This window comes from Aythya fuligula, chromosome Z (assembly GCF_009819795.1).
Source record: "Aythya fuligula isolate bAytFul2 chromosome Z, bAytFul2.pri, whole genome shotgun sequence".
In the NCBI taxonomy this organism is placed as follows: Eukaryota; Metazoa; Chordata; class Aves; order Anseriformes; family Anatidae; genus Aythya; species Aythya fuligula.
Window position 1 is genome coordinate 43,652,429 of NC_045593.1, and position 24,762 is coordinate 43,677,190.

At 37.1% G+C, this 24,762-nt stretch overlaps 2 protein-coding genes across 2 annotated transcripts in view; both read right to left on the reverse strand.

Annotated features, from left to right (window-relative positions):
- Window positions 1-23,346, reverse strand: GKAP1 (G kinase anchoring protein 1). Its single transcript, XM_032206010.1, has 12 exons — window positions 23,304-23,346; window positions 17,892-18,150; window positions 16,795-16,938; window positions 10,796-10,873; window positions 9,198-9,330; window positions 8,143-8,165; window positions 7,255-7,407; window positions 6,765-6,866; window positions 4,388-4,451; window positions 2,991-3,061; window positions 2,027-2,104; window positions 1-303 (listed from the first exon to the last, which is right to left on the reverse strand). The coding sequence occupies exons 2-12, from the start codon at window positions 18,105-18,107 to the stop codon at window positions 256-258; spliced, it is 1,110 nt and encodes a 369-aa protein (XP_032061901.1). The 5' UTR covers window positions 18,108-18,150; window positions 23,304-23,346; the 3' UTR covers window positions 1-255.
- Window positions 18,131-24,762, reverse strand: part of KIF27 (kinesin family member 27) — a 30,804-nt gene continuing 24,172 nt past the window's right edge. The window contains exon 17 of the mRNA XM_032206009.1: window positions 18,131-18,150. Within this exon, the coding sequence (XP_032061900.1) occupies window positions 18,149-18,150 (2 nt within the window). The 3' untranslated portion in view covers window positions 18,131-18,148. The remainder of the gene's footprint in view (window positions 18,151-24,762) is intronic.

Here is a 24,762-nt window from a genome sequence, read left to right on the forward strand (position 1 = left end):
TGGAAGAGTAAGTTTTATTGAATGATAAAAAACTAGTAGCATTACAATTACAAGTTTAAGCTTTGCCAGAATGCTAGTTTTCTTATTTTTCTTTTAAGTGCAACAAATCAATTATTCAGAATGTTAATCAGACTAGTAATTAACTTCTCTTCAAAAACTGCATAGTTCAGCAGTTGTACAACAAATATATAAATTTCTGCAAAACCCTGAAGAAAAAATGGATGTTTTTTGCATTGAATCTGGTGGCAAAGGAGATCACCTGCACTGGTCAGATTCTAAGTGCCTTTTACCTCTTTTCCAACTCTGTAAGAGAAGGTAAACAAATGCTTAGTTAATGTAGTAGACATGACATTTTCCATCTGCAGTTATTTTCTTTATTAAATTAGTATAAATTATCAAGTAAAAGAAAAGGAGTTGCATAAGATATACAAATATTATGGGGACACAAACCCATCTGAACACCAAATACAGTTACATAAATGAAAACAGATGAGGTATTTATAGGGTACAGAATTGAGATTTTAACATCTGGTGATAAAAACCACTCTGGTTTATTGCTTTTCTTTATTATTTTTAACCCACACATTTTTGATCCAAATTTTTTAAAGGCTTCCTCATATTTCAGAGAAGTATTCCCTAAAGATAGCAAACCTGGTGTTATCAAAACCAATGCAAGAAATGGAGGTAAGAAGGGTTATTGTGGTCTTCCTGGAAATATTACAGTGTAGAATAATAAAAGTAGAAACAATGATCCCTGCATGGCAGACGAGACCATTTTTTTTTTTAAATAAGCAAATTAAAAAAAAAAAGCAGAAAAAAAAGCATTAAAAAACACAGAAAAACATGTAAAGATAAAAGCATATACCAGGGGATGTGGCAAAGACTAACAGACGAGGTGATTTTGTGGTAATTAAAAAAGCATGTAAAGGAAGATGTTTTTCAGTCAATACTGTTACACTGTTAATCCTGCTTATTACAAGTCATGATGAACTTTTCTTAATAAAAATTGTCTGCTTACAAAAAATACTAAATATTAGCAAAATACTAGCTATAGTAGTGAGAACAGTGATATGAATGAATGCAACAGTAATGGATTTACTTTAGTTTCACTTAGTGGTGTGAGCAGTCAGCGTCTCCCTAAGGGGAAGGCTTCTGTAAGGCTTCTTCTGTCTATAAGGGGCTGAACTAGCTATTTTTGAACTACCTGTATTTGGCAACTGCTGCACAACAATTTTAAGAAACAGCTTGTTCACTTGCGGTAAAGTGACTTGGAGATGACAAAAAGAGAAAGACAAAAAATTACCTGTAGAATCAATGTAACGTCAGCCACAGAATTTACGTTATCTGAAGACATTTGTTTGCCAAAGTCTACAGGGCTACCTTAACAGTTTCAACTATATCCTATAAGCTCTCCCTGCAACTTATGCAAAAGGTCACAGCCAAAGAAAAATATAAAATGTGCCAAGCCATGCACAAGTACAAATCCTCAGTCTCATGGGATTGAATATTTGCTGTCGTCAAAAAAAAGACAGAATGTTGAGCATCATATTGTTTATACTGCGGTTAACTGAAATTTACTGATATGATTTGTGTTAGTGGCCATGCTAAACAGAATATGCACAGTCAGCAAGACACTGATCTTAGCACTCAATTTTGACACAACTTGGTGTTCATCTCCTACAAAGATTTGGCTAGAGACAAAACTCTGATACAGAACTGAGGGAAGAATGTGTGAGAAAAAAAAAAAAAAAAAAAAAAAACACTATGAAATCTACAGTTAGTGCAATTACACAATTAGGTACAGCATGGGTGGAACTTCTTGCTTTTATTTACCAGCATACTTCAAGTTTTAAAGTACAAATTGGTTTTGCTACTGTGCGTTTTTTTTCCCCTACATCTTGAACTGAAAATTATTTCTTAAATTAAAAACATTCAAGCTAACAGGTCAGCTTGGAGCACGTTACCTCATGACAGTCTCAGTTACATCAACAACAGATAAAATTACAGGTATGTAAAATAACAATACCTGGTATTTTGTTAATTCTGCCTGCAGTAGTTTCACTTTGGACCTTTCTTGCTCTAATGCAGCATGAAGTGTAGTTACCTAAAAAATATACAGAATATTCATTTATAAAGTATGGTTAACATCTACAAGTTTATCAAGTCAACTTAGTTCTCCATTAGCATCATGTGGACAAACCAGTAATATGTGCTGGATTCAAGAAAAACTACCAGCTACAAAACATTCTTTAATGACCATTATTTCCAAAGCAACATTTACAGGTTTACCTGTATAATGTTGTTGAAAAGCTATATAGTTAAAAACTCTTCTGACTTTTGAACTCTGCATTAATTTCTTCCATAGAGCAATTAATTGATGCAATATTATGCAATACAGATAAGCTTACTATGTCGTCCTTAAAAACTACTACTTGATAATAAGTTTAGACAATTTACTAAATTGATAATAAGTTTAGATGAGTTAAAGGCTTAGAATAGTAGCCATAAACTGAAGCTAAGCTTAAAAATCTTGTGTGCTCTTCACAGTGGTGGCTTGCCAACAGTCATGCTTATAAGTCATCTGCACTTCACTTGTGTTTATACAGCAGCCTTTTCCAAACCAGAGACTAGAAACAAACAAAAACAAAAACAACAACCTCCAGACCACCACCACCAAAAAACAATGCTGAAACAGCATACGGAAAAAAAAGCATCTTCTGAAGCACCCTTCATTGCTTCTGAGCTGGGGTTACCAAAGGATGATGTTCTTAAGGCACTGTTGAAGGCAAAATCCTTTCAGGCATGCTGAAGTCTGCTGTCTTTCCAGAAAGAGTTTTCAGTTAACCATACCAGAGATTTACATGTCCTCTGACATACATTTCATTAGCCTAGCGCTACATAACATTTTTTACTTCAAGCAAGTTGTGGTTTCAGCTTCCTCCTATCATTGCCTTGGCATTTTTGAAGTACATTAAGAAAACCTTGCTTACCTGTAAGGTCAATTCATTTTTGATAATTTGTGATTCATTAACCTGTTGGAGTATCTCTGCTTTGTCTTTCACTACAGAGACAAAAAGAGACAGCAAAGCATGAGGATTTTTCCTGGATCTGCAGGTCTTCCTCTGCAACAGCACTATGATGTTTCTTTAATTCACTATTTTGTTACTTCTGAATAACTCTGCCTTCACTGAGACAACAGACAATATCTATCAAAAGTAGGTATTAGCTACCAATGCCATTAGTAGCAGCTTGAAAAATTCTGAAGGTTAAACCTCAACCTTGCACTACTTACACAACACTTAACCCCATAAGCAAATTTTGGAGACAAAATACAGAATACTCTTAACTCTGTACAAGATTGGATTTGGTAAAACCACAAAGTTGCATGTTTTTTATATTCCAACACATGCATAGAAAAAACCTTCAGAACTTTACCTCCTTCCTTTCAAGATGAAAACATTTGTACTTGGTTCAGAACTGACTTGAAGTAATAAAGTTCCAATGAGTTAACATTATGAAACATTCATAATATCATTGAGAACTACAAACAGCTTAGCTTTTTTATAAACTCACTTGAAGAAAAAAAAAAAAAAAAAAAAAGATTTTTTTTAACTCAAAAATCTAACCTAGAGAGGAAAATACACGTAAGAGATAAATTAAGAAATTGAAAAGCAAAGGCAATTTTTTAAGGCAATTAGTGTGCCTGGTATCACAGACCCATACAATTACTTCATACAACATTAGGGATATTAAGGGATAACTATGCCTAACACATAAAAAGATACTAGAATAATTATGTATATATGTGCATAAATATGCACATCTGTGTGTATATATTTTTTCAATCTTTGACAAAAACTCTGAATTATAGGAACTATGAACAGTGCTACAACAGAAGAGAACTATCATTTCATGTATAATAGTGTTTAGCTGTCCCTATTCATTGTATGGCAAAATGCTTGACGTAGAGCGTTTCCAACCATTCAGAGCAGTTTGCAAAAATACAAGAACTGAACATTTACCAGAATCAGTGCCACTTGAGGCTAATGAGATCAGTCCAGAACAGATCAAGTCACTAGGAAAACAAAGTCCAACACAAAGAATCACTCTACCTAAAACATAACTAAGCAGTTTAAATTTCAAAGAATGATCTCAAAATGTTTGATTATGTATTATCAGAAATGCAGTACTGTGAGGTCCAAACCCTCTGTTTTACTGGAATTTCTGCAAATCAATGGCTTCCTAGTTCTTTCTAGTCACTATGACAACTATTTTTATTAAAAAAAAAAAAAAAAAAAAAAAAAAAAAAAAAAAAAAAAAGCTGCTTGGAAAGTTTTCCCGGGTTTTTAAAAGAATTTTGAAATTCCCTGATAAAACTCTTACTTACTTTCACCTTCTTGAAGCATATTCAGAAGTTGTGCATTTCTTGCTTTTACTTCTTTATACTTTGCCTGTATGAAAGAAAATAAATTATTACCTGTATACACTATAAAAACATTCTTTAAATAACCACGAATAAAAGGTTTTCGGGTTGAAAATCATCACTGCTGCAGAGAATCTGATTTGTCTTAGATAAGTAACAACCAAAGTAATGGATACGTGACAAGTGAAATGGGTGAATAACTGAAAGCCCAGAAATTAAGGCAACCACAAGCCTTAGAGGAAGTTAAAATATGAGTTGTGTCAGTACAAGAACAAGCATTTAGAGCTGCCTGAATTATAAAGGCCTGTTGCATCAAAGGCTTTATGGTTTCTTGCCAGAAAAGCATTCAGACAGCACACAATTATAAACACACTTTCTGGATAATACAAAGAGTTTTCATATTACTTGTTGAGTAGAGTAAGATCTTGCTGCTCTACAGACTATTTCACTCAGTATTTTTAGTTCGTAGTTACCATCTCTCCTTTTCAACTCTTTAGAGGTTACTTTTCAAGAACCCCTTTTTTGATTTTTTTCCAATATGATACACTTTCTTCATAAGGCAGCCTTTTCCTTAACCGGCCACCAATGTGCATTTTAGCCATGTTATCTTAACTAAACTTATTTTTCTTGTCATGAATCTCTGGTTCCCATAGGCTCTTGAAAGAAAACTGCACATGAAGTTCTATTTCAAGCACACTTTTTTTTTTTTTTTTTTTTTTTTTAAAAGAAGCTATCACCTTCCACTTAGAATATCACCTAGTCCTCACAAATCTTACTCCCCCTAAAAAAGTTGAAGCTACTGCTTACCCTCCAATGCATTGAAAACATGAAAAAAAAACACTATTAATATTGTTCGTGAATTTTCCAGTTTCTTAATGTCATGGAACCATGCACATGTGCATACACCCAGTAACTGCAGCCCTACCACAGTTTGTAGTTGTGTTTTTTTGTTTTGTTTTGTTTTAAATAATAGCACTTCCAATTCCAGTATACCAACACACTGTATCACAGCCACAAACAATAAACATTAACATTTACAGGAACTGGAAGGAAATGAAATGGCATTTTAACAGATGTGGTATTTTAATGTTTCAAAAACTTACACTTAAGCAAGACCTTTGATGGCCACCTAAAACTCTGGACTACCTGGACAAGTTTACAAAATTAAACAGCTGTATCATCATCTATCATCTCACCAATATCCATATGCATTTTCTGTATTCTGCCAAACGCAGTGAAGTTCTAACAATGGTAAATCTGAACAGATTTATACTTAAAAAAAAAAAAAAATAACCTGGGGATTACAACTCTAGTACACAGTGAAAACAGCTTTTAATAAAGTTTATGTCTTTATTAATACCAGTAATAGTCTTCTTTGAAGCATCAGAAGACTCCCAAATCAACTTGCTCAATCTACCTTAAGCAATGAATAAAAATCATAATAAAATAATTTAATTCCATGCTGCTTCACTCTTTTTGTTGCAATACCAGTTCCTCGATGACATTTTGCTGCCCTTGTTGCTCTAGATACTCTCCATAGTGTTAATACTGCCTGCACACATGGAAACAACTAAAGGCATTTTTCCTAGCTATTCCAGTATATAGCAATATTGTGTAATTATTAAAGAGCAAATCTATTTTCCTGGTGTGCATCAGTATATATTGAGTCTGACTCCAGTTTTATTTGTATTTAATAGAAGACAGAATACAGAATTTCATTCTTGCTACACCGCAGCTTTAAGGGAATCCTCTTAAACATTTCCAAATACTGTTCTCTTTAAAAAGAGATTCTAGAGATACACAGTTCAGATAGTGGACTGAATCTCTAAAGAAAAACAACAACAAAAAACCTACAACAAATAAGTAGTTACTTATTTGAATTTGAACTATTTGAAAAGCTTATTTGAATTAAAAAAGAATAAATTCCATTTTACAAATTGGAAAAGACACGAGGAAATCCAACCTCCTGCCCTAAGCAGAGCTAACTTCCAAGACAGATCAGATTGGTGAATACCTTGCCTAGTCTTAGATTACTACTTTAATTTTTTTTAGACAATGAATAAAATAGCAACACTAGAAAACAACTAGTAACAGATATGCCAGATACAAAGATTATTTCAGGGTATTCTGCATTGATTCTCCTAATTATTTTTAGATTCTTAACTTACCAAAAAAGACCACTTCAAGTAGCAGAAGAGGAATATTTTTGCTCTATAAAGACAATTTGTGTCCAAACTAAATCATCTCCACAGATTAATACATACTTTATTTCAAAATGGATAATAAGACACAACTAAAGTTAAATTTTGTTCACTACTTTAAAGCTTTTTAAGCTACATACCTCCCACTGAGTTATTATATTTTTAAGTTGCTGAATTTCTGCATCTTTCTTTTCAAGCTCAAGCTTTAGTTGTTCTGTTCTTCCATCTTTCATAAGGCTTTCCTGTAAACAAGCAAGTATCATTTATTAATAATTGAGTCATGTGAATTCAGTTTTTAGGAAAGGCAACTTATTTCTCTATTATAAACTAGATTTATTTTTTTTTTAATGGAAATCGGATCAGAGTATCTTCACAAATGCCAAAAGAATAAATAAGAAATACAGTAATAAGTATTGGCATGTTCTGTGAGGAAAGTATTTTGATCACACATGATTTAAACACCTCTTCAGTTTAATAAAAGTATTAAAAAATATGTTACAGGATTTTGTCAGTTTTTGTTCTTTGTTTAGGTTCTTTAAGATTATCCAGCTTGTAATTAGCACTATCTTCTCATCATTGTCATAGTTTCAAGAAACTTTTTCAATTCAGAGTGACTTCTATTTTACATGCCTGGCTGTGCTCATGAGATGTGCAGTTGTCTGTTTCATTGCAGTCAGCAAGCTGGTCTCTTCTTTTTTCTCTTTTAAGTATTTTGTGAACATCATCATCTAGCCTGTTGAAAAATCTTCCATCATTCAGTGAAGTCTGGGAAGAGCTCACCTCCTGTCAAAAGTAAACATCATAACAGATTTCCCTTTACACAGATTATTATTGAGCTTCATGCTTCATTGCTTCATGCTTCAACACGCTTCAAAAATAACCTCAGTCATGGAAGACAACATCCTGATATTATTTTGTCTTGTACATCCTGACAATATTGTGATTTCTACCTAAAGAATATGATACCGGTTGAAGAGCTAGAAATTAAAGGTCATCATTTAACTGATTATGGGATTACACGAAACATCTAATTTTAAATCAGATTTAAATACTTTTGCACTGTGCCCTTACTGTTTTGTTTCACTTCACTGTTAACTGTTTTTCCCTCTACGAGCTTTAATATTTGCGCACTGTACCACAACATAGTAACATTACAGCACTTTCTTAACCTTTTCTTAGCCTTTCTTAGCTTTCTTTCTTAATGCTTCTTGTTTGTATTACGATTTTTATTTTTGAACGTACAAATTTACAATTTGCATCAAAGTTTAACACTATCTGAGAACTGAAGAAGCAAGAGCTATCTCTAAGAAAGCCAACACTAAGTTCTCAAGTACTACACTACAGACATACATACCTATATCTGCACCTGTAAAAGTTTTCCAAATGCAGATCAGTCAGTTTGGGAATATATAGCTGTTTGTCACTACAGAGAGCGCCCAAGCAATTACTTTCTAAATATAAGATTTATTTTTATTTAGTAAGAAAATTTAGCTGAGTAAGAAAAAAGGTAAGACTTACCTCATGTTTTTTAGCAAGGTTATCTGAAAGGAATAGAAAAAATGAAATGACAACAAGAAGTCACTGATATTTTATATAGCTCACTATTAAAGCAAGCCATTTTGAAAAGGGGGGACAAAAAAAAAAAAAAAAAAGTATTGGAGTTCTTCCACATTAGTTGCCTCTCAATGCCACATTAAAAAAGTAAAAAGCATTATAAAGTGCATTTTGGGTTAATCTCTGTATATTTGATTTTTTTCTCAGTCCTTTCACACTATTTAAATCAAAAGCAGCATCCCATATACATTTGCTTCAGTTAAAGTGGAAGGCAATGTTTTTGGCACATATGCTTACAACTTCTTGTTCGGTATTGTTTTTAACTTAGGATTTTATAGCATATTTCTCACTGTATACCTGAATGCCTCCCATTGCCTCGTCTTAAGATACTAACACTGTGCTATTTCTCTTTTTCTTATATTCAAATTATCTGGAAAGAATTTGAATTATAATGTTGTAAATTTACATAAAAAACATCCTTAGAAAGAGGATGTTAGGAAACAAATAACTTCCTTTTCCAGACTCTACCTTAAACTTACTTCCTCACTAAATTTCAGAAGCTTTTCTCTATAGACAAAAATATATAACCCATAACAAGTATATAAAAATTCTTTCTGTATTTGCACATTTTAATAAAAAACAGTATTGAAGAAAGTCAAACTGACTTGCTATTATTCAAAACAGAAGAACTCAGTTGCCTGAAGAATGCAGACATACTACATCACTCCAAAAAACACTTACAGATTAAAATGGACACAATATTTGAGTTTACTTCCCACCCCAGGGATACATTAAATTATGTTTTCTTTAACCTTTTCTTTTTTCCTGCTTATTTAACTAGTCTATTATTATATAATGAACAATTATATTTTAGACTTTGTAGGACATGTTAACTTCAACTCATTTAGTGTTTTTTCAAACACAGTATTAATGAAAAGAGACAGAAGGTCATTTTGCTGTTAGCATACACACTATCAAAATTCCAAGTAGAACAGCTCACATGGTATGATAAGGCATACCTATATTACTGTCTGACTGAAAATCTTTCAGGGGCACAGTGAGAGGTTTGTCTTTTCCTTGCTGGTTCTTTCTTTTCTCTTTCTTATTCACAGACTTTGACTGAGGTGAAGTACATTCATTGTTTTCATATTCCTAGAAGAATAAAGTCCCACTGGTATAATTTTCTTCAATACCCAAATATTGTTTTATCTGAAGCTTTATAAAGGAAAAATATGGTGATGATATATTAAAGGAGACTTTGGCCTGAACAGGAATTTGCAGGCTTCAGATTGGTTTAAAGAGTGTAAGGCACATATCAGCAATTAAGCATCGGTTCTGTTTTCTGAAGTAGAGCATTGCTCTTCACTAAATCACAAATGAATTATCAGCCTAATACCCCCTCAATCACCTCCACAATTTTATATAAAAACTCAGATTTAGAATATAAGGTAATCAAATGCAAGAAGGTTAGCATTTCCTTTAAAGAAAATAAACAGGTCTACTGTACCTTCATTTTATTCTTAAAATATACTTACTCATTCAGGAGGAGTAAGAATAATTAGTGTTCAGCAATGCTCTTAACAGCTGTCTCCTTTTGAAATCAGACAGGCTGGTACACGATATCCATTTGAACCTAAACAACACTTCCCCCCATATCTGCATTAACATTTTTAGCAAAGTGTCACTATCCCAGATGTTTTGTTCTATTTTAGCCCAACTAGGGAGTCTTAAGGAAGAAATGTTATATGAAAAAAAGATGGAAATTGAGTACTTTTCTTTCCATGAAAACAATGTTTTTAACCTGTACTTGTGTACTGTTTATTGAAAGGTAATTCTCAAAAAAGTCTGCACAAAGTAAAAAACGCTACTACGCCTGAAGATTGTCTTCATTTTCAAAAAGTACTTCTAGTAAACCAGTGAAAAATTTAACTCTGGGTTTTAAGCATTGTGGTATTCTCCCTCCTCCAATAACTGAAGTACCTTATGAGTATATTTGCACAGAAGTGCATGTGTAAATTTTATTTCATCACGATGCATAATTATGGTTAAACTTGTATTTTTTGTAACATTTCATTGTCTCCTGAGTTAATGCTAAGAAGCAAGTTCCTGTTAGAAATTAAAATTTATTTAACCACACTTTTAAAGAAAACTCCTCAGTATTTTGTAAGAACCACTCAGAAAATAGCAGTCTGAACCAATCTATTCCCTGACCAGCTGAGGGAAATGTATACAGCTTATCAGAAATAAAATATTTAAAACAGAGAAAGGTTGTTAGTGAAAATGCAACAGCTTTAAATGTAACTAACAGTTTAAGAGAAGTCAGTGCTTTGATCCTCTGACTCTCCAAGTGTGCCAGATTTGTTCTGAGCAAGATCAGGATCTGGATTTCTTGTTGTACTCTTCACAGGCCAATTAAAAACAAAACAAACCACCCAATATATTTTTAGATATGCTTTCTCTCAAATCCTCTATTTTTCTAAACTCTCAAGGATCTGAGGAGAGGAGGCAGACAATGTAAATGAAAGAGCCGTACTTTTAAGAGTGATTTACTTTACTTTTAAAATTCAAATCTCAAAAACTTCCACTGTTTTTACATTAGGATGAATCCCGGAAATACCTTTTTGTGCTCTTCATATTCCAGTTTGCTCAGCAGCAAAGCTTTTTCAAGATCAGCTTCAAACATGTCAGATGTCAGCTGAAGAAACAAAATTAACATTCCTTGTGACTGGTTTGTTAAAACATTAAAAAAAATAAAAATAAAGAGAAAAAGCAGACAAAACCAAGACCACATTAAAATTTCTGTTTTGATTCATGTATCAGTAGAGTAACCAGAAAGCTTTACTGATGTGAACATGGCATTATTAATAACAGATATACCTTTTTGTATTATGAGTAATAAAATAACTTGCTTTGCCAAACTGTTTGAAAGATGTAACCAAACAGTAAGTTATAAAAATCTTTATGGAACACGTATCCCATCTTGAAGACTTGTTTATGAGATTTATTTCAGACTAAAAATAAAAATAATTTTAAACAAAAATAAGAGGGATGCTAACGGATTAAAGCATCATCATCAAAAGATCAGAGTCTGTGTTCTTTCATTGTGCAGAAAAGAGTAAGCACCCTTTTTTTTAGACCATTTAACAGGAGAGCAGAGCTAAGCCAACCTGAATGATTTTGAGATATTCTCTGCTTTTATTTCTGATAAAAGAAGTGCAGCATGCAGCAATGAGAATGGGGAGCAAAAAGTGGGAAGGAAAGGTTTTACAGAGACAACAGTGAGGTTTCTTCTGTTTGACTTCTGGATGAGGGCATTGAGTGCACCCTCAGTAAGTTGGCAGATGACACCAAGTTAGGTGCGTGTGTCGATCTGCTCGAGGGCAGGAAGGCTCTGCAGGAGGATCTGGACAGGCTGCACCGATGGGCTGAGGTCAGCTGCACGAAGTTCAACAAGGCCGAGTGCCAGGTCCTGCACCTGGGGCGCAATAACCCCAAGCAGAGCTACAGGCTGGGAGAGGAGTGGTTGGAGAGCTGCCAGGCAGAGAAGGACCTGGGAGTAGTGGTTGATAGTCGGCTGAATATGAGCCAGCAGTGTGCTCAGGTGGCCAAGAAGGCCAACAGCATCCTGGCTTGCATAAGAAGCAGTGTGGCCAGCAGGGCTAGGGAAGTGATCGTCCCCCTGTACTTGGCTCTGGTGAGGCCGCACCTCGAGCACTGTGTTCAGTCTTGGGACCCTCGCTACAAGAAGGACATGGAGGTGCTCGAGCGAGTCCAGAGAAGGGCGACGAAGCTGGTGAGGGGCCTGGAGAACAAGTCCTACGAGGAGCGGCTGAGGGAGCTGGGCTTGTTCAGCCTGGAGAAAAGGAGGCTCAGGGGTGACCTTATTGCTCTCTACAGGTACCTTAAAGGAGGCTGTAGTGAGGTGGGGGTTGGCCTGTTCTCCCATGTGCCTGGTGACAGGACGAGGGGGAATGGGCTAAAGTTGTGCCAGGGGAGTTTTAGGTTGGATGTTAGGAAGAACTTCTTTACCGAAAGGGTTGTTGGACACTGGAACGGGCTGCCCAGGGAAGTGGTGGAGTCACCATCCCTGGAAGTCTTTAAAAGACGTTTAGATGTAGAGCTTAGGGATATGGTTTAGTGGAGGACTGTTAGTGTTTGGTCAGAGGTTGGACTCGATGATCTTGAGGTCTCTTCCAACCTAGAAATTCTGTGATTTTTGTTTGTTTTTGAACCTTATTTCTTTGTTTTCTTTCAGTACTAGAATCAGTAATTAGGAATTGGTTAAACTGACTGAAATTCCTCCCCAAATAAGTGAACTGCTTTTGCCCACAACTGTTAAATCCATTCTGACCATGGTAGTTATCTATCAAAAATTAGGACTTTTCTATTACACTGAAAAGCTCCATATTGTGATATATGTTCATCTGATTCGTGTCAGTATGGAACAGTGCTGGGGCCGCATGGTATGATGAATGTGACCTTCTGTCTTACATACCCTTGTATAACCACAAGTCTAAGAAAAAGAATGGTTAATGTATATAGTTCTTGTCCCTTGCAAAGGAATATTGTAACAATTCGTGTCAATAGAGAGCAGTTCTGTCTGTCTCTGGGTCCTGCACTGTCAATTTAATTCTTCCACAGATGTGGTTTCTTCCCTTTCCTCCCAGTGTCCCAGTCTCCCCCTCATTATAGTCAATTTATCAAATCTTCAGAAATATTCCTCAAATCCATGAGCCTATTTGTTTTTGTTATTCCAAACTCTTGTTCCTAACAGTTACAGCCTTTTTGCCTTCTTTGTGGTTGATTTAGCACTGCTATAGATGTGACTGGAGTGTCCCTGTGAATGGCCTGGGAGGAATGTTTTAACAACACGTGAAGTGTCAATAGAGAGCTATTTATATTTGTATGTTCTTTCTTTGAGGTCTCTGATGTTTGGGGGTTTCAGAACAACTGCCAACAACTAGTAACTGTTATGGCTTCTGAATGGGACACTATGCAAGCCCCTGATATCTGGCCAGGTGGCCAGGAGATTAAGGAGAAGAAAAGCTGAAGGATGGCTAGAAGACAAAACTTGCAGGGGACGCTGTGTAAACTTTTGACATGCTGCCAAGGAGTACAAAGGGGAAGGACAAGAAAAAAAAACTGAGAGGAAGACTATGAGCCTTCAGCATGAAAGATCCCCAGAGACCCTCAGGGGAACCACCGGAGACCGATGCACATGCTCCAGTAGGAGGGTTTGGATCCCAGAAGCTAATTATAATAACCCTTTTTTTTTTTTTTTTTTTTTTTAGAAGTAGTAATGAATATGTACTAGCCTAGGAGCATAAAAATCAGCTACTTGATGTAACTGGTGTGGGTCTAGGTAGAGCGGAGACTCCCAATGCACCCAGCGCTGTTTGCTTACCTCTATTCTTTTAATAAATTATAAACTTTGATTATAATCCTATTTTGGGACTGAGCAATTTATAACAATATGAACATTTAAAAAAAAAGAGAGAGTGAGAGAGAATGAGGATAGGGAAAAAAATACCCAAAAGAGAACAGTTAACATACAAAAATATGGTATGTTCACAAAAAGATTAACTTGCATGCTTTTATCACTTAGTGTGTCTGTAAGCAGCAATTTAGAATCCTGTGTGCTAAATAATTATCACAAAATGGTGCTGTCATACTGTTACTATGAATATTAAATAAATACATTATGTGATCTCTAATACAACAATAACCCTATCATAATTAATTTACCTAGTAGCCATTCCGTTCTGGACAGGGCTGAGCATGTCTGAAGCTGTCCATAAGCAGAACAAAGGTCACTACTTCTAAAGCACTCCACTGAGCTGCTGCTTAGACCTGAGTATTCTCAACGACAGTCATCTACCCAAAAGACTCCCAAGCACATTCAGTCCTGCTTCAGTGCACACAGTCTTAGTTTCAGAATGTGCTCATTATCACTTAAACCTATCCAAAATCCAGAAACCACAGATTCCTTTTCTTATGTACCCATGGTACAATTCTAATAACTAAGCTCTGAGTACACATAATACCCCTCATAAATAGAAATCCATGCAAAAAACTTAGTGACTCTCTTCAAAGCTTTGCTGAAAAAAGACTAGTATTATCCATCATATTTATGCAATAGCTCTATAGTTTGGACAAACTTAACTTTTGATGTCAAAATCCAATAGAAGGAAACTGTCATGTAGCATGGCAAATTGAAAGGTAAATATGCCAGGAGGAACTCTTCATGTATTGGGAGCTGCTCTTTGTGGAAGTGCATCCACAGCAGGGACCCACTGTTTCTCATCTGGTGCTGAGCATCACCCTCCCTTACAATATACCATTCAACATTTACCTCTTCATCAATACTGTATTATTGGACAAGGGAAGCTGTGGAAGTGAGAGAGTAGGATTTCATGCCTTCTGAACGTGAACAGTTTGAGTCCATATCTCTTCTCTCTGATAAATATGCGCAAGTTGCAATTTGAACCTTCCTGTTAATCAGTTTCTCCCATTCAGAGATGTTTTTATTAGATCTGGTAATACTGTCAGTATAATTTTTACCCCCGCCAAACAAAGAAACAAACAAACAAACAAAAAAAAAAACAGAAATCAAGAGTTGACAACACTAACCAACATTTGATGCAAGCTTTTGAGATGCGTATGATACAACCAAACTGAAGTCCTCACCATTTTCACTTGTTTCTTTTTTTCCCCATCATGCAAGAAAAACAAAGCCATTTCAATGCCTGACAGTGCTGTAATTCAGCAGTGGCAACTACGAACAGTGAAATAATGTAACGTTTTAAAAGGAGATTATTGATTATGCATATCTTATAAAGAATATCCCAAGATACCCACTTCATGTTATATATTTTGTACTATGGCAAACATTTTCATTGTTGTTCTACAACAGGAATCACAAGTGACAATTTTTTTCCCCATCCATTAGATTTTAATATTTACATTTTAAGAGTTTCCGGGTCAAGTAAGAAATTCAAAGTAGATCTGGACATTTTTGGCACTTCGGTATCTTTGGTACTTTGGTGTAAACCTGATGATTTAAATCATATATGAACCAAAAAAGTTCACCATAACCTCTATGGCTGTCTAAGAAACCTACAGTGCATGAGTTGTATCAGTAAATTGAAACAATTATTTTGTGTTTACACTGCAATTTAACAGTGATTATGCTGAACAGCTATTTCTCTAAATATTTACTGTAGCAAAATTAAATTTAACAAGGAATTTCTTGGAAAAATACTGATGGTCCACAGTGTACCTCTGTTCCTTACACTCAGTCCATTGTAACCAGAGAAAGCTGTTCGAAGTATAGTTGTGCTACGGAACAGCCTATTTTTCAGTCTCAGAGTTGTGACAGAATTTGGCTATTTCTTTTCCTTATAAAAATGAGAAAGAAATGTCTTTAGGACTTTAACAACTGTATGTCACTATAATAGTAATTGGTCTAAAGGTATTTTTAAAACAAAAGAATTCCAAGGCAACTACACAGTAGTGTAGCCTATGTCAGTAAGATCAAAATGAATAAGAAATTTTTTTATTTTTTTTTTTTTATAATTGAGTTAACTTCATCTGACCATTTCACCATCCAATAATAAGACAAGATTCTCCTTTTTACCTCAAGTAATTGCTTAGTAGCATACAGAATACAAAAATTTTACCTACTGAACAAAGCAAATCTGCACCTTAGAAGTAGTTCTAAAGTAATTAGCTCTGGAAATTTTCAAAAGGATTATTAGGTCATTACTCCACTGATAGGACAACCATCCAGAAGCCTGCAAAGGTAAGAACTTGGATATATTCTGTTTAAGAAAGAACCTATATCAAAGTATTAGCAACATATAAAAACCAAGGGCAGCATCCAACTGTCAATCTTTTGTCAATATAGCTTTCTATATTTTCTATTAACTACAATTGGAATTAGTTCAATACAATCTTTTTTAGTGAGATATAAGCTGAAAATCTCTAGATGAAAATATCATCCTACTAGCTGTCAGCATAGGAGTTCATTAGTTTCATTAAATACTTTTTAATTCCAGTCAGTGTCATTTATTTGCAGTTTGCCTTGAAAAAGTTCATGCAAACTACTCTGAAGGACGTAACAAGACAGTCAAAACTGCATTATCCACAGTGAATTCAGATGTCTGAGGTTCTATAGGGATGAAATAAATGAAAAAGAATAAACCTGCATAGCAGCCAACCAATTTGAAAGAATCTCAAAAAAAAAAAAAAAAAGTGTACCAGAAGATTTCTTTAAACACTACCCAATAGATAACCTAAAAAGATTATTTACTTGCTCGGCTCTGCTATTTTATCCTAAAATAGTTGAAATACTGCAAGCAATTCAAAACATTAATATTCAGCATGGTACAAGAAAATCACTATATATTCTTCAGTACCAAAAAGGAGTATTTCAGTGCCAAATTAAAGTCAAGAACCAAGAAGACTTCTTTTAACCTGTGAATTTCCACTGAAACTTTTCCTTCCATGTGGCAGTACTTTGTTGCTTCCTCTTCAGCCATATCTCTTTATCCATGAGACTTAATAAAGAAACTTATTTCAGGAAAGTCAAAGACTGCTAAACACAGTAAGCTGTACCTGCTCATCTCTTTGTCTCCACTCTTGCCAGTTTTCTTCCTGAGAGTCCTTCTTCATCGTAGCATGCAGTTTTTGTTCTTGCTGAGATAAACTGCCTCCATGAGAAGATTTCTGAGGAATCTTTTTAAAAGCAAGGTTTCTGAGCTGAAAAACAGTTATGTTTCATATTAAACAATATATTAACAAGTACACAGAAAGAGCCTTAACAGACTAACAAAAGTATTTAGACACATGCAAACAGACATATACATGTTTTACTCTACTCTACAATTTGGGCTATATTTTTGTATAATTGGCTATGGTACGTACCAAAACAGAATTTCTCATATATCTTAACAGTGGATTAGAAACAGCAGTAATATAACAATATAAATATATATATTTCCTGCTGAAAATATTTTGAACAAATCTGAATAGGTAGCGGTGTCCTACAGTTTTCACGTTCTGCCAGACACTACTGTTTGCCCATACCTGAACTAAATTAAACATAATACCAACGAAACTGTGGCATACTGTTTTGGCATGCATGAGCAGAAGAACAAGATGTTCAGGTAGAAAAAAAGAATAATGTAGATAGCCCTTATAGTTTGCAACAGGTCATATTTACAAACCTGCAATAAGAATTACCTCTAATTGCTGCACCATATGGATACAATACTGCCATGTTTAAAACACCTTACATAATTAGAAAATGTGATTGTGACAACCCGCAAATTTTGCAACTCCAACATTCACTGCTAAAGCATAAACATTAACTGACAGTGATTATTTCACTAAGTGAAAATGAAGGCACAAAAACAATTTAGTATCACTTTATCAACAGGGACTTCCTTAACATATGCTTTACCCTACTACTCTATAGCCTGGGCTACATCTGTGTTTAGTCAGATAAAGTACACACTAGCTTGTAAAAAATGGAATATCCTACTTTCACCTAAAAAAGTAATTTTAAAACAAAACAGACAAAAAAAGATGTAATCTGTGATTAAGTATTTCTTCTTTCATAGGGAAAACAAAAACCAATGACTTTTCAGGGACAGCAAAAACTCTTTATGAGATAACAACCTTACTCACTGTTGAAAATACAATCCCTTTACCTCATTGGCCTCACTCTGCTGCTGTTCTCTCTTTTTTCTTCTTTTCTCTCTTTTCTTCACATTTGTAGATCTACACCCTGAAGCTAGAGATTTACCAGCACGTCGGCCACTTCTGCCTTTTCCAGGCTCTGAATCAGTATCACTTTCCAGTTGTAGTAAGGCAAAACGAGATGCAGTGGTAGGGACTGAACTGATTATAGCAGATTCCATTGCCATGTCTGAAATTCTACTGAGCTGGCTTCTTTTAATTATCAGTTTCCTGGGAAAGTAGCACAGAAGGTAGAATGAAAACATTGTTTGATCAAACAAGCAATAATTCATATCATTAAACCACAGAACTGTTTTTTTGGCTCAAAAAGCATAAGACAGGGCTGGAATTGGGGCAATGAGGGAGAAATCAAAAAGATACAGTATAATTTATTTATATTTTAACTGACTACACTGTATTACCTTAGGTAACTAAAGAAGAATTACATAAAAAAAAAAAATCTACCAAACACATTTTAGGCTAATACATTCGCTCTTGAGAGATTTAGTGGAAAAAAGACGGCTCTAAAAGAAGCTGGTCTTCATGTTCTGGGTGGAAAAAGACACCATAGAATAGAATAATTTAGTGCTTAGAAACTATTTCAGATGCCATCCCCGGAGCCTGACAAACACAATTTGAAAATGAAGTAGATAATCCACATATGCAAGCTCCAGTTTTGGGTAAGCAGTCTTATCTCTTATTTTACAATAAGTTTAATTTTGTTTGCAATGCACTGGAGATTCAGCAAGCAGTTTTCTCCACAGGAAGGTGAACCCAGCATTTCAGCTGGTACCGTCCACAAACATCAAGTTCACCTGTTCTTACAGCAAGACACAGAGGATATGCTGGGGGGAGACAGAACTAAGTAACACTTATGCCTTCTGTTGTTGCCTGTAGCTAAAAGTAACATGTACATCCCTGTGACACCATTCTAAAGATCAAATCATTTACCTAGCATTAAAGCTAGATCCTGGGTATATCTATGTTTGTCAAACTGCAGTTTTTCCATCCAGAGTTTGGTCAATTAGCAGAGTATTGAAAGTGATGATATCCATCTCTGACTATAAATTTCATAGAAAACAGACATCTAGATATGCTGACATATTATGACAGAGGTGTAGTGAGATAATACATACTTCTTGAAATTACTGTTCAAAAGGAATCTTTATAGTTTGAAACAAGTTCTTTAATTATCTGCTTAGATAACCTATAAATCTGTTCCTTGTTAACTACTATTACAGAAAAACATGAGACTCCGCAGAAGTTTCAACAGGCTCTCTTTACCACTTAACTCCAGAATTTCTCCAGTCCAAAATCGTATAGGTGCTCCATATATACTCAGGTATGTCAACATGCAACAATAGCATGGCAGAGACCATTACCCAAAATAATTATTTAAAAGGAATATGTCATTTCACTTTTCAGAGATGAAAGAACCATGTTCTACTCCTAAGTTTACAGGAGACAAAAAGGTTACAGAAAAGAGCATTCTGGTCATACAAAGTTACTCAACTCCATTTCTCTCAAAATAAGAGAAAACGAAGCCGGACATCTTAGGAGAAAACGGCCATTGAGCTGTGAATCTACTTGATGCTGATATTCAGATTAGCTGCTCAGACCACAACTATGTATCTAGAAAAAATAGGTCAATCATATCTACATCATAAGTAATTCATATTTGTCAATCTTTAAATAACAGAACAGGATACATTTGGATTTTTGTGCAGACAAGACTGTGCACGTATGCACATGCGTGCATACATTTACAAATATTTTAATGCTAAATAACTATATAGTTAACCAGCTGAGGAAATTAGTTAAAGTTGAGAGACTTCGTGCTCTTACTAGCTGGACACGAAATACTTGAAGCTCAGAGAAAAGATTACAGGTGCATGTTTACAGCAAGAAAAAGCACCAGATAAAAGTGCTCAGTCATGTTACACAAGAACTTATGATGCTGGATGTTGCTCTAAAGCAGACAACACTAGAAGTTTTGTCTGCAGACTCCCTGCTGTGCTTGGCTTAAGAAAAAAAAAGTGAACTATAGTATGACTCTTCAGTAAAAGCTTGGAATTTCTAGTCTCTCTCTACTGTGGTGTATTTATATTTAATGTAAACAGTACAACAGCACTACACAGTCTTTATTTGTACAGTGGCAGCAGTGGCTAATGCTGCCAAGTACTTCTTTTTGCACATACAATCTGAAAATAATTACATGTAACTGAACCTCTACACAGGTACGTAAAGTGGCTGCAAACTCCCTTCTTTCATCTACAAATACACCAATATAAATACACCAATAAGTATACCTTTGCTGTCTTATTGTAGTTGGCATGCAATTAAGAGCCCAGCTGACAAGTACATTTAACAAGTACTACCCATGGAATTCTGCTGTTCCAATTCACTGAAATACTATAGTGACAACATGATATCAATTTACAAAACCTTATTCCTGAATTATGTGTTTCTACATAATAATAATGGATGGCAATGAGTTTATAAAGTGAATTGCAAATACATGAGATTGCAGGTTATTTTCTAGTTGAGTTGCAGATAGTTGTTAACATTGCTAATTCAGTTGGTAGGACATTTCAATACTATTCATATTACAGCAGGATCAAATTATCCCACTTCTGCAACACCTAAAGATGGATCCAGTGATTCACCAAGGCCTACCACCATGCCAGGCTTCATATTTTAACACCACACCTACAATTCTGGCAGACACATTTTATTAAGCACCTAGCACTTCAGTTTCAAAGTATGTCTCCCATTCCCCCCTCCCTGAAAAAACAATGGGCTGATACCTCAAAAGCTTTCAGCTAATTAGAGGTGCTTGCTAGCACCCTTTCAGAAGCTGGTATAGTTCCCCCCCCCGCTCAGGACTTATGAGCAGTGTTATTCTGTATTGCTATAGAAATGACCAGTCGTAGAAAATTAAAAACACACTGGTGTAATTGAGCTTGAGGCTGTGTTTAAGGAAGCTTTTTGATCACAGCAAGAAAGCGTTCAAATACCACAAGGAGTTTCGTAATTCCACAGATCAAACTATGACCTGAAACATTATTTCAACTTCTACAGTAGTTTTCAAGTAAGAGTTTTGAAGTCCAGTAAAATATTGGAAGTAAATAACAGCCTGTTGCCCAAACCCTATTTATCTAAACACAAGATTCCCTACTACATAGGCTACAGGAAAAATCCGCATGAAGGTAAAAGGAAGCAAAACCTGCTGGCAAATATTTGAAATTGTTTCCATTTGTGTTATGTATTAGCAATAGCCATAGTCTTGAGAGAAGACTTTCACTAATGTGTCAATGAAGTAATTAACCCTGTTACAAAAAGACCCCTCAATAATCCTAATTGCAACACCATAACGGCATGGATTGACAGCTCCCATAAATGACCCAGTTTCAAAACTTCCTGCTCTGCATATCACTAGCAGGCTGTTAGTGCAACTCTCTGTGCAGTCTGCTCCAAGCAGTAAGAGTTGTGAACACAGCTCCTGCAGCCAAAAGTACCTATTACTCAGATTCATGCATCACCAACATAAGATGAGCATTATACACATGTACCGTATAATTTTAAGGCAACATTATAGCAATTGTTATTTCTAGCACGTAGTAATTTATTTTTTTTTTTTTTTTAATGTTTTACTCATTTGTAGGTCATGCTTTTCTACAAACCATGTCAGCATACATGGATGGATCATGTCAGATTTTTATATTAAAACAACAGATTATACCAAGTTGGTCCCATTAATGACATGTAACACTGCTTTAGCATGTCTGATGCAGCAATTTGTAAGCACACAGAGCTTACTCCACCCTAAATACGTGATAAACAAAGAGACATTTAGGAAGCTAAACTGTGAAATGACTGAAACAAAAAGGTGTATTTCTAGCTTCAGTTCCCTAAAGTGTATAAGTACTTCTCAGAAACATAAGACAGGACAATGCCCTGAAGATCTTCAGTCTAGTTTTAGACATGATGTAACAAAGCTAACTGTGATAAAAGTAACATAGCCAGTATTTCAGTAACATCGAATCCCTTTTCTGTGTTACCCACCTTAACCCACACTGCAGGTCAAATAGCTCTACTGTAAGCGCTGCTGTAAGCCCCCAAAACACATATTAAGAGGAGCGTAATGCACACCCAGAAACTCAGTTTGAGCATCAGCAGCTTCCTGGTCTGTGTACAGCTTTGTATACATGAATGAATTTACATTTAACTGGCAAATGTTCAAACACCACAAAGAAATGAACAGCACATCACAATTTAGGACTCTAGGCTGACGTTAGTAGCAGACTTTCAAGCATCTGTGGAATAACCACATAGCTTTAAATACGGTGATCTACTGTTTCAAGGAAAATATGCTGAATAGCCCAAAAACACAACCCAGTTCCTCTTGAACCACTTCCATCTCCAAATAAACTGCTAATAAAGCCACAGATTTCCAAAAACTTTGAAAACAGCATCTTCCCACACACTGTCTCCTTGTTTCTATTACTAACATGCTTATTTGCCATTATCTATCATCGAAACACGTGCTCAGATAACACCTAAAGTACTGACTGATCCCAGCACTCACTGGTACACCTAAAACACCACCAAGATACACAATAACTGAAGGAGCACGTCCATCCTCTGCTAGCACCGACCAACCTTCGCGCTGCCTGCACACGACAGTATTGATCTTTGGCTGCTTGTACACTTTATCACGGCAAGCCCCATCTACTATTCCTTATCAGTGCGTTTACAGGAAGCTTTGATCCACCCAGCAGGATCAGCTTTCTCACTTTTAATAACCTTTGTTTATTTAAGCCATCTGATCAAAGGCTATCAAGATACTCTATTTAAAACGCTCTAAATCCTTAAAATCACTTAGGATCAAGCCACCAGCTCGCCTCCGAGCTCCAGGAGCAGCTTCCCAGCCCCACGCACCCTGCCTCGGGAACCCGCTTCAACCCGCAGCAGCGGCGAGCACATGGCAGGCAGCGATCCTGGCGGTTTAGAGGGCGAACAGGTTGTGAGTGAATTCACCGGAATAAATAACTTATTTTTTTTTTCTTTTTTAGAAGAAGAACTTCAAAAAAAAAAAATTAAAAAAAAAAATACAACACACAGTTGAGGTGCACCGTTAAAACGTAACAGCCACCGGTTTGCTCGCAGGACGCTGGCTGACCCACGAACCCCTCTTGAAGCCCTCCCACCCCTAAAAAAAAAAAAAAAAAAAAAAATTAAAGGGCATTTATTAAGCTCGCAGCTGCTGCCTGACGGCGTTTTCCACCCGACCTCCTGCCCCAGGAGCCGCCCAACGCCAGCGAGCCGAGGCAGCCCAGCCGAGCCACGTCCCGGGGCAACGCGGCCGGGAGCTTTTTATTCACCTCTCCCCAGGGCAGGGCAGGGCAGGGCAGGGCAGGTGGTGCGGGCGGCCGGCGGGACGCTCACTGAGGCTGAGGCGGTGGCGGCGCCGTGAGGGACGCGGTCCGGCCGCAGCCCCAACGGCTCGGCTCTAACGGTCCGCAGCGCCGGGGAACGGTCCGCGGCCGGGCCCGCGCCGCCCGAGGTGGAAGGGGGGGGGGGGGGGGGGGGGGGGATATAAAGGGGAGAGGCGGGGCGCCGCCGGGTTTGTTTATTCCGCCCGGCCGGGCGGTACGGGGTCCGGCCGGGATCAAAAATCACCGCGGGCCGCCGCCGGAGGGCCGCCGCCCGCCCGCCAGCCCGGCCCGGCCCGGCCCGGCCCGGCCCGGCCCGGCCGCCCTCCGTGCAGCGCGGGAGCGCCGCCATGTCGCGGGGCGAGGCGGCCGGCGGGGGCGGTTGTGGCGGTGAACAAACGTAAATGCCTGCTGGGCTATCCTTGGTGAAAATTAGTTTTGGAAGCGCACGCAGTGTGTGCTCGCTGAAGTGGCGCAGCGCTCATTGCCCTTGTGCTTTGCGATTCGCTGGAAGCCCAGCGGGGAGTAACCCGCGCAGTCAGCACAGCGGTCCCGAGCGGCAGAGTTACCCTGCTGCTGCTGCTGGCTGCTAATAACACCGAGCAGGACAGAACTCGCACTCTATGATTAAAACTAGGATCTCATGTTTGAAGAAAGTTCAGCCTTCCTGGAGTGCCCTGCCTTTAGAACTGCCTCCCCAAGGACTCTGTCAGCCGGGTCTCTAAACAGGCCGGTGTCTGCCCTCTGGAAATCCACGGCAGCGGTTCTGCAAGCTGCCTTCCTCACTTCGCCAAAGATCAAAAAACCCTATCGCTCCGTGATGGCTGTGCCCAGTTCGTCCTCCAACCATCATGTCACCCACAGGTCCTTCCCTGTTTGCAAACAACAGGTCAAGTGGGGCACCTTCCCTTGCTGCTTCCCTCACCACCTGTGTCCACACACCCCAGGAGCCTCTCAGACCATTTCCTCCTTACTGGACTGTATCTCAAGCAGACACCTGGGAAGCTGAAGTCCCCCATGAGAAGAAGGGTAGTACACATGAGACTTCCCTTGCTGCGTATGCAGTATTTTATCTGTGTTTTTTGTTTGTTTGTTTGTTGGGGGGGGGGGAGGGGGAGAGGGATGTTCTTTTTTTTCTTCCCCGTTTTTCTTTCTTTCTTTTTCTTTTTTCTTCTTCCCTCTTCCCCGTATGATTGCCTTGCTGTCCTCTCTGTCACATTGTTCTGTTTGTGTATTGAAATTGCTAGCTCCTATTCATGGTCAACAATTCATCCAGTTCTCAAAGATGACAAATGTATCCGATGTATTTACCTCCTGTAGTGCTACAGGACATTGTACTTATGTCTGGAAATGGATACATATGGCATGTTTGAATGACTACTTAATCTGTAGTGTCACAGCTGCAGAA

Bases quoted from the DNA above. Each gene is read 5' to 3' on its own strand.
- GKAP1 (XM_032206010.1), bottom strand. From the start codon at position 18,107: ATGGCAATGGAATCTGCTATAATCAGTTCAGTCCCTACCACTGCATCT. The intron at 9,331-10,795 runs GTATTTCCGGGA...TTATTCTTCTAG, and splicing joins AATATGAAGAGCACAAAAAG to GAATATGAAAACAATGAATG. The intron at 3,062-4,387 runs GTAAGTAAGAGT...TTGTCTCTGTAG, and splicing joins TATGCTTCAAGAAGGTGAAA to TGAAAGACAAAGCAGAGATA.